The sequence below is a fragment of the Nanorana parkeri genome, unplaced genomic scaffold (genome assembly GCF_000935625.1).
Source record: "Nanorana parkeri isolate BGI_ZX_2015 unplaced genomic scaffold, ASM93562v1 scaffold1808, whole genome shotgun sequence".
Classification (NCBI taxonomy): Eukaryota; Metazoa; Chordata; class Amphibia; order Anura; family Dicroglossidae; genus Nanorana; species Nanorana parkeri.
Window position 1 is genome coordinate 3613 of NW_017308076.1, and position 10594 is coordinate 14206.

At 41.3% G+C, this 10594-nt stretch overlaps 1 protein-coding gene across 1 annotated transcript in view; it reads left to right on the plus strand.

The window, feature by feature from the left end:
* VPS16 (VPS16, CORVET/HOPS core subunit) overlaps window positions 1–10594 on the plus strand; it is a gene marked incomplete at its 5' end in the record, with an annotated part of 27743 nt that overhangs the window by 2711 nt on the left and 14438 nt on the right. The window contains 5 exons of the mRNA XM_018571673.1: window positions 142–177; window positions 647–755; window positions 833–967; window positions 7569–7677; window positions 8874–8971. Of these exons, the coding sequence (XP_018427175.1) occupies window positions 142–177; window positions 647–755; window positions 833–967; window positions 7569–7677; window positions 8874–8971 (487 nt within the window). The remainder of the gene's footprint in view (window positions 1–141; window positions 178–646; window positions 756–832; window positions 968–7568; window positions 7678–8873; window positions 8972–10594) is intronic.

Genomic DNA, 10594 nt, shown 5'->3' on the forward strand with positions numbered 1-10594 from the left:
AATATATATAGCTTGTATGTATGTATATATTGAATGTCGGAATAAGGCTGCAATTTTGATATGTTAACAGTTTATCTACTCATTTACATTGTGCTTGCAGTTTTACCCAGGATATCGGATTATCCTTAACATTTTTTGCAGATACAAGCAACTCACAATCCCAGTACTGCTTGATAGGTATTCTGTTTCTTGATACACTTAAATTTAGCTTAACAGGGAGAATTTATTAAAATATAGTTATTTTTTACCTGATAATTCTGCCATTAGGTTTGTTTATTTTCTACTTCCTGTGAGAGGCCATGTCCATCTAACTACCTTGTCCACAGGGTGACAACATCGCTGTACAATTGCACTGCAGAATAAAATGGCTAGTGAACAGTAACATATCTTAATATAACTGCGTACAGGCCACACCTTAGTGTGGACTAATGTCACACTAGTAGTCCAGCAAATAATTATTTTAGCATATTTTATAGTATAATACTCTAGTACTGCCAGATGTTCATTCTAGAAAACTCTACCCTGCATAATATGTTAGCACTTTATAAATTACCTTATATTGTCTTGTTTTGTGGTTTCCTCCCTAAAGTAAACTGATTAAAAAATCCTATCTAGCTTCATGCATCCTGTCATATGTTTTTGACAGGTTAGTTTTAAGAAGACTCTATCCTCTTGCTGTAAAAATTTGTGAATACTTAAAACAGCCTGACTCTCAAGGAGTGAGTCGAATTCTGGCACACTGGGCATGTTACAAGGTAAAACTTTATCTATTTTTTTTTCTTTGTGGTTCTGTCTGAAGCACATTGTTTGTAAAACATTTGTTACTTTTTAGGTTCAGCAGAAAGAGAAAACAGATGAAGAAGTAGCTCAGGCCATAAATCAAAAGCTTGGCGACGCTGCAGGCATTTCATATTCGGAGATTGCTTCAAAGGCATGTGACTGTGGCAGAACAGAATTGGCTATTAAAGTAAGTATAGATCATCGTCTAAATAGAGAGTATTTTAAGGGAAAGTAACTTGGTCAATGTAGAGTATATGAAAAAGTTTGAAGAGATGTGGCCAAAGGTGCCCTTAAAGGAGAACTATGGGGTTAAGGCTTTCCCCATAGTTCTCCTTAGGGTAACGGGAGGACACAAACTAGCATCCTCCCGTCACCCTAGGCTCTGTATACCGCGATACTGAGATGCCACAGTATACCGCGAGCTGCTGCTCGCGGTATAGTAAGACGCTGCAGCTGAAGCGGATCCCAACAGTTATGTCTGGATCCGCCCAGCTGCGTGACTGACAGCTGGCTCTGCCTACCTAGAGGCAGAGCCAGCTGTACCCACCCCCTCCCCCGTCCATTCCGCCAGTAAGCGCTGGAGGATCGGAGCGGGGAGAGGGGAATCCAGCCCCTCCCCTGTCACGGCAGAGAGCCGTGACAGGATCGAGAGGTGAGCGAAAAAATAAAAACGTTCATTCGTTTCATCAAGCAAAACAAATTTTTATGCTATATTGGATTCAGCCATTGGCGTGTTCTGGAGGCAGGGCGCATGACGTCATATAACACCGCATGTGTTGGGCGCCGCCATCATGGTGTATATCTAGATATGCACCAAGATGGCGGCGCCTATATGGGCGTGTGACGTCATCTGACGCCACGCATGCATGGCGTCATGCTCCCCGCCTCCAAGATGGTGGCACGCATTCACAGAACACGCCAGTGGCCAACATGGCCGCCGCACGTTCAAACAAATTATTATGCACCTGAATACATTTTTCGTATATTCGGACAAATAGTAATTTATTAATTTTACATGTAGTCTAGGTTTTGTGTTCTGTTTTCTATTTTTACTTTTTCTAGGTATACTGACTTGAAAAAAGGGTCTGCATGACACCCATTTTACCTTCCTCTGAGGAGGGTTCATGGTGCCACTGTCGGTCCCGGAGTCATTGCTGTGTCAGTCTCAAGATGGGAAGATATGCTGGCCGGCGCTGTATATCGGTGCCGCGAGGTCCCCAGCAAGCGGGACCTTAGAGTAGCCGAATCAATTAAAAGGTTGGTATCGGCATTTAGTATCAGGGCATTTTCACAAGTGTGCGCACTCGTAAAAATGCCCAGTGTCGGCACCGATACTGCTATTGGTGCATCCCTAGTTATAATATATTTGTATTATTGGAAGAATTATGCAATTTTTTTCTGAGAAATAAGATTGAAGGGAAAATATATTTTTATATAGATCCACCTCTTAATTTGCCAAATTTACTGTTACATACATGATGAGCAGTCATCTACAGGAGGGCTCCAAATTTCAAGTCCAAAGTTACTAGCCAGGCCTTAATAGTTACTCGCCACAAATTGTCCCACTAACCCCTACCCTGCCCCGGCCTTAACTCCGTCAGGTCAGCGGTGTGACGCAGAATACAGAGATAGTAACAACGCTGAGTACAGAGACCTGCGGTGTGCTGCACAGCACAGAGACCTGCGGTGTGCTGCACAGCACAGAGACCTGCGGTGTGCTGCACAGCACAGAGACCTGCGGTGTGCTGCACAGCACAGAGACCTGCGGTGTGCTGCACAGCACAGAGACCTGCGGTGTGCTGCACAGCACAGAGACCTGCGGTGTGCTGCACAGCACAGAGACCTGCGGTGTGCTGCACAGCACAGAGACCTGCGGTGTGCTGCACAGCACAGAGACCTGCGGTGTGCTGCACAGCACAGAGACCTGCGGTGTGCTGCACAGCACAGAGACCTGCGGTGTGCTGCACAGCACAGAGACCTGCGGTGTGCTGCACAGCACAGAGACCTGCGGTGCGCTGCACAGCACAGAGACCCAGTGGCGTAACCAGAGTAAACGGTGCCCGGGGCAGGACAAACTTTTGCCCCCCCCCTGTGATATGTGGGGGTGTACAGGTACAATGAGCGCATGCTGGGACATGTCGTAATTGAACTACAAGTTCCAGCATGCCCTCATTGTCCCTGTACGCCTGCCAAATATGACCCAGGGAATAGTAACAAGCTGATTGGCAGGCTCCTGTCCTCCTTCTATGCAGTGGAGCCCGGGTCACTGTAGGGAAGGAGCCTGCCAATCAAATTAATATTTTTTTTATTTTTAAAATTTTTATTTATTTTTAATTATTTTTTTAACAATTTTTTTCTCACTTAACTCTCTCACTATTGCTATCACAGCGGAGCTAACAATCTCTGTGTTATAGCATTTGGAGGTGACATGTTCTCTTTATTGAACCTGTCCCCATCAATACAGGAGTTCTAGCACAGCAATGTGCTAGAACTTCTGTGACAGGTGAGGGGGGTAAGATGGCTCTCCCGTCTCACTGGTTATCACAGAGCGGCAGGGTTACTGTTAACCCTACCACTCTGCTGCCTGCATCCGCTGCTGGTGAGGAGACAGGCTCGGCGGCCGGGCAGAGGACGGAGCAGCGAGGAGAGAAGTAAGTGAAGGGGCGGTGGCAGGGGGAGGAGGACAGACGGATTCTTTTCCTCGGCCGCTCTGTAGCGGCAGTGACCGAGGAGAGAGAACTCACACGGCGATCGCCACTGCTGAAGCGGCCATCGGCGCTGCAGAAGCGGCAGCAGTTCCCCCCTGAATTTCCACTCGCCCCCACGTAATTTGCACTCGCCAATTGCGAGGGGGCGAGTGGAAATTTTGAGCCCTGATTTACAGTATTCATGCACTGTGTTGAGACAAAGATTTACGCATCTTCTGTCCTTAAACTTGTTTTTCTCAAAAGAAAATACCAAAAACAAGCAATTATTGCTGCATCTGACAAAGAGCTGGCTGGCCTGTGGGCTCCAGTCAGCATGTCCTCATTATCAGTGAGTCTTCAAAGGGTAGCTGTAGCTATTTTTTCTGTTCCGAACTGTTCTTTAAATTGTTATGTTATTACATTTTTAGGGTTGCATCACATGGTCTAGAGCCAGTGGCATTGTCTTTAATGTGAAAAAAAGAGGACAGGATTTCCCAAGGCGCTCCAAGAATAGCTGCCTGTGTGGGCATTAGGCCTGGTTCACACCTGTGCGTTTTACAGCGCGTTCCTAGGCTCTGTAAAACGCTCAACATGTGAAAACCAATGATTGCCTATGTGCATGGTTCCCACCTGGGCGTTTTACAGCGTGTAGGAACGCACTATAAAACGCCCTACGCCCAAAGAAGTACAGGAGCTTCTTTGGGGCGTATTTGCCGCGCATATCCATTGGGATACAGCCAGGTAGCCCTCGGAAACGCGCGACAAACGCGCATATTCGATAGGCCTAGGTGTGAACCCAGCCTTAGGGTTCAGCTAATATGATGTTCAGCAGAATGGCTTCTGTGATAGCAGGAAGGTATGGGTATTGCCACCAAGTGGAGAGACAATGTGTGCAAGTTGATATGATCTTTATTGTTCTCTCTATGCCTAGTTTCAGGAGAACCACTATAATAGCATCACAAAGGGATTTCACTGAACTGAACATAACACTATTGTACATATCAGACGTTTATAAGTCAGGCATATCAGTACCTTTTAATAGGCATTTGCTTGTGTAATGTTTCGTAGCTGAAGTCCCAGAAGGAAAAAAAAGTCAATGGTAATTGGAAAAACAACATTTTCTCTTTTTTTTGACAATTTGGTGACATTTTGTTTTGAGATATTTTCCTATTTGAGAAGTTGTTTTCAGTATTTATACACTATATACTGTACATGTCCATAAGGCCTTGTTCACACCAAATGTAGAGCAGATCCACTCATGTTTCTGCACACGCAGTGCAGTGGGTTGTGCCGCGTTTTTGATGCATTCCGGGCCGTTTTTGGTTAAAATTTTTTTTTTTTTTTTAGTTCAACATGGGCTTTCAGTGCGTTCCAGGCATTTGCATTCCAGAGCAGGTAAAATAGGGCTTGCTGTAGTTTTTTCACCTGCTCTGGACCTGCACGCTGCCATGTGAACTGGAGCAAAGAATACCATTGGAATACATTGGACGCAGTTTTGATCCGGTCTGCAACTGCTCTGCTCTGCACCTGCTCCACGCTTGGTGTGAACAAGGCCTAAAAGTTTTAAAACTGCAGTGTAGTTTCCTTTATGTGCCTTAACACACGTTTTTGTGCGTTGATGCGCACTGCATTAGGGCAGCCCATTCATTTTGATGCACATAAAATATAATGCTAACACTATAAAACCAAATGGTCAGGTTAAATGATTGTTAGATATATATTGCTCACATAAATTGCTTACGGATAGATCTAAATCTATACTTTACCACTAATCTGGAAATTCTTTGGTCTCAGTGATGTTCCTTGGTAAATTTAAGGACAGAAACTCTTTGTCAGATGTTCAGGTTCTCTTCTAGTTATGTCCTTTCGTTCCCCCTGTTCAGTTCTCCTTCTGTCGTTGAGTCCTCTCTCCCGAATTTTTCTAGGCTTTTATCACCCAAAATGTTTTTTGGGGGGAAGATTCTATCTTATCTGAACTATGACCTCACTACTCATCTCCCTTTACTCCCAAGTATACCCACAATTGCCTAAAGTATTGGTCAATGAATAATTTGGGATTTTTCTTTAAAACCTCTGCACCATGTTATTAAGTGACCTCTTGACCTCAGTCTAGAAGCATCAATTTAGGAGATGGTCAACTACTTGTCTATTTCCAGACATTTAAGAAAAGCATTATCTCTTTAAGACAAAAGTGTATATAAAGTTTGAGGAGAGAAAGAAAAAGAAAAAAATCTTTTTACATGCATTGAGGTTGAGTTAATGTGTGCTAAAAGTGTGGTTAAACGCTTCATACTTATTACAGACGTTATAATATGATATTATAAAAATGTGTAATGTATATAATATTATATTAATACAATATACAGTGTGGCAAATAATGATTTGATCTCCTGCATATTTTGTAAGTTTGCCCACTTACAAAGAAATAAAAGGTCTATATTTTTTTATCATAGGTGTATAAAACACATGATACAAATGTTATAAATTGAGTTGCAGTTCAATGAGTAAAATAAGTATTTGATCCCCAAGCAAAACATGACTTAGTACTTGGTGGAGAAACCCTTGTTGGCAAGCACAGAGGTAAGACGTTTCTTGTAGTTGGTTACCAGGTTTGCACACATCTCAGGAGGGATTTTGGTCCACTCTTCTTTACAGATCTTCTCTAAATCCTTAGGCTGGGTTCACACCTAGGCGTATCAAATATGTGCATTTGTCGCGCGATTCACGGTAAAAAAACGCGTGACAAACGCACGTTTTCGAGGGCTACTTGGCTGTATCCCAATGGAAACGCGCAACAAAAATGCCCCAAAGAAGCTCCTGTACTTCTTTGGCGGTAGGACGTTTTGTAGCGCGTTCATACGGCCTGTAATACGCCCAGGTGCGAACCATACCCATAGTAAATAATAGGATTTTGGTGTTTGAGCGTTTTGCAAAGCATAGGAACGCGCTACAAAACGCCCAGGTGTGAACCGGGCCTAAGGTTTCTTGGCTGTCGCTTGGCAACTCGTGGTTTCAGCTCCCTCCATAAATTTTCTATAGGATTAGGGTCTGGAGACTAGCTAGGCCACTCCATGACCTTAATGTGCTTCTTCTTGAGTCACTGCTTTGTTGCCTTGGCGGTTGATATTCTATCATTCATATCATTTAAAGTACACCTATGATAAAGATTATAGACCTTTAATTTCTTTGTAAGCGGGCAAAGTTACAGAATCTGCAGGGGATCAAATCATTATTTTCCACACTGTATATTGTATTTAATATAGTTTTATATACAGTACAAATGTTTATAATATCACTGTACTAGTATAGTTTACTAGTATATGTCAATTAGTAAAATGGGATATACATATGGAATATTGCATTATGAAAACAATTTTGCTGAATTTACTTAATTACAAATATTTGTAAATCTCATGCAATATTAATAATAGAATGAACATTATTAGTTATACCAATCCTATCAAGTAGAAATACAATGTAATAGGTAACTTTCAATGTGAACTCTATATTCATGTCTTGAAAAGAAGAAAAATAAATATAATGGTGAATAGTTTTGTCCTTTGTTAAGCCTAAGACATGGCATCTTCATTTATCTTACAGCCTGGAACCATTGTCAGTCTTTTATCTTGTTGTTGTCTGGTATAACTAGACCCCCAAAAGTCTGAGAATTTTTAATGTTGAACTCTTTTGTTTCCAAATCATGAACTTAAATTCACGTTTATTCTACAGAATTAAAAGAACAAAATAGCTTCCAGTATGCCCATGTTATATTATGTATAGATAAGTTTAGGACTCACAGTTTCTTTCTGCGAGCGCTTAATAGTTTGACAGCACAAAGCACTCTTATGTGCTGTGTGTTGTGGTGCGCTATAGTGCAATTGCAGGTCTTCTGTTGGGACACCAGTCAAAATGAATGGCAGTGCGATACCATGTGATACAGTGCGTTGTCATAACGCAAAGGTAAAAAAACAGCCTGTCACCTATTCTACGTGTCAGCCTATACAACAGGGGGTCCAGGTTAATCACACCATATGTAACTGGGAATTTTCTTGATTGATGAAATAAAAATATTTGTTAATCGTGGTTAATATATCATTTCAGCTGTTAGAATATGAACCAAAGTCGGAGGATCAGGTGCCATTACTTCTAAAAATGAAAAGAAGCAATCTTGCACTTGGCAAAGCTATTGAAAGTGGAGACACTGATCTTGGTAAGTGAAAATAACATAATAGTGTTCTGACTACTGAACATACTGCATTCTATATTTTCCAACATTAAGGCTCCATTCACATGGGGCAATCTGGCATTCCTGTGGCAAGAACCCATGGATTCCTGCAGCAGAAATCCCGGTGTCCCCGTTGAAGTAAATGACAAGGTGGCAGGGGCCACATCTGTCAGCAACAGTCCACATGTAAACATACATGATACGATAACATGCGGTTCAGGATAGACGATTGTCACTGGATGCATCCAGCAACAGTCATGTACGATTACATGGAGGCTTCCACTGACAGATTTGGCTGCTGTCATCCTGTCATTTACTTAAGTGGGCACAATATTCACATCTGAATGGGGCACTTGGAATTCCTGCTGCAAGAATGTGTAAGTTCTTGCCGCAGGAATCTTAGAATACCCTGTGGGAATGGAGCCGTTTAATTCCATATTTTAGGATCAAAGAAATTTAGTGCAGTCTTAAAGAGTTCATTAACAGCAGTTGTGACAAAGTAATAACAAGCACTTATAAAGATGATGGTAGAGATGAGATGTCAGTGTATCTCCAGACATATAAAAAACACACAGGTTATTGCAGTTTTGTACTGCTTTAAAAAATAAAGATTGAATATCTTTTGAAATGCCAGGGGTATGACTACATGAATGAATTTTACAATTCGCTATGTCCATTCCCCTTCATATTAAGACTGGAAAGGTAGACTACAGCACAATGGCCATTTTGAGGTGCCTGCATGTGAGATCTCTATTCGTTGTTAGCACCTCCAGTGTACTCTCAATAATTATATTAGAAAATGTACTATATTTTTAAAATAATCAAAATGTAAGAACACCATTGAAAGAAGATACTGGCACTTTACATGTGCTACAACTGATCCACCACATATATCCCAAAAAAGGTTTTCCTAACAAAAAAATTATTTTGTTATACAAATGTAACCTCATAGACAGGCTAACTGGATGGCATGAACTCTGCATGTGCAGAATCTAATGCAGCGTATATGTTATTGGACACTACAAATTATGCTTTTCACATATACAATATGTACATTCTTTATTCCATGCATTTTCATCAGTGTCTGTTGCCAGGGGAGAATGGTATTAAAATAGTGTGAAGTATTGCAAGTCACAGACACACATGTACTTTGCGCTAACAAATTATTTTACTCTTTTCAGTATACACTGTGGTGTCCTACATGAAACATGAATTCAACCGTGGAGATTTCTTCATGACATTGCAGAACCACCCAGTCGCTCTCAGTTTATATCAACAGGTGAAAAGATTTTCAATATACATGTCGTTTTAATTTACCAATTTTAAGGAATTGTTTTGTATGTGTTATTTTTGATATTGAAATAAGCATTAGCATTGATTCAACGCTTAAAGCGTTTATTGAGAGCATAAAGAATACAGAAGTAACATGTACAGAAAGGCTAATTGCACCACAAAATGTACGTTATAAATCGGTAAAGAAAAGTTTTAGTCTTACAGCTTCATATAGCACGCATTATACATAAGTAGTTTTCAGGAAAGGAACTAACATAACATTCGACACAGATTTCTACGTCACAATCAATGTTGGCATATACCGGGGATGCATAAGTTCAAAGCATGTCACGATAAATGACATGGGCGGTTGCGTGTTTGCTGGATAATGTGGGGGGATCAAGTGAACAGAGGTAATAAACATCTGAAGATGAAACGAGGCGAGAAAGCAACATACTTGAAGTAATGCTAATCATCAAAGTGAGAGGGGGGACGTTCACGCACTGAGGCTAATTGCACCACAAAATGTACGTTATAAATCGGTAAAGAAAAGTTTTAGTCTTACAGCTTCATATAGCACGCATTATACATAAGTAGTTTTCAGGAAAGGAACTAACATAACATTCGACACAGATTTCTACGTCACAATCAATGTTGGCATATACCGGGGATGCATAAGTTCAAAGCATGTCACGATAAATGACATGGGCGGTTGCGTGTTTGCTGGATAATGTGGGGGGATCAAGTGAACAGAGGTAATAAACATCTGAAGATGAAACGATGCGGGAAAGCAACATACTTGAAGTAATGCTAATCATCAAAGTGAGAGGGGGGACATTCACGCACTGAGAGAGTGGTGGATATGGGGTCTATCTTGGAAGTTCTATTGGGCGGTCACGTCTAGTGTGAGGATCTCAACCTAGTGTGGGATCAGCTGCCATTAGCTCGTCATAGGCTCAACTTGAGGTTTTACCACCCGTGCCCTTTCCCCATACAATGAAAATATACAGGATACATAGTTTAAAACCAGATGTCTTCCAGCTTCCTTCCTTTTGTCCAGTGTCAGCAGCGGGTGGTCCTTACTGCTGCATAGTATGACACTTATGTAGTGATATGTGTGCACCATTCGGTGCAACTGTACTTTGAGCCCAAGCCAGCAGGCTGATGCACCCCAAGGGGTGTGACCATGACAACCAGGGCTCTCAGGAAACAGGTTGATTTATGGTGGGTGTCATTCATCCAGGAAGAGTAGTGGCAGGAAAGTGGACAAAGTGGAGTGCCTGCAGAGGACAGCTCTGGAGAGAACGTTGTTATTGTAGCCAATTGTCTTTATTTTATATACATACTGGGCAATGTATTTTTTTTTTATCTTTTACAAAAATGTGGAGTTGGGTTTTGAAAAATTTTCAGAGGTCAACTGGACCTCTGAAAATACAGTGTAGTAAATATGTATTTTCCTAAGTATGTTTTCTGCATATCTGCAGTAGAGCTGCAACAGTTAATCGATTTAGTCGATTAAAATCGACGATTGAAAATGAAGAAAACATACTTATGTGTATGTGTATGTATGTATGTATGTGTATATATATATCTATATATCTATATATAGATATATAGATATATATATATA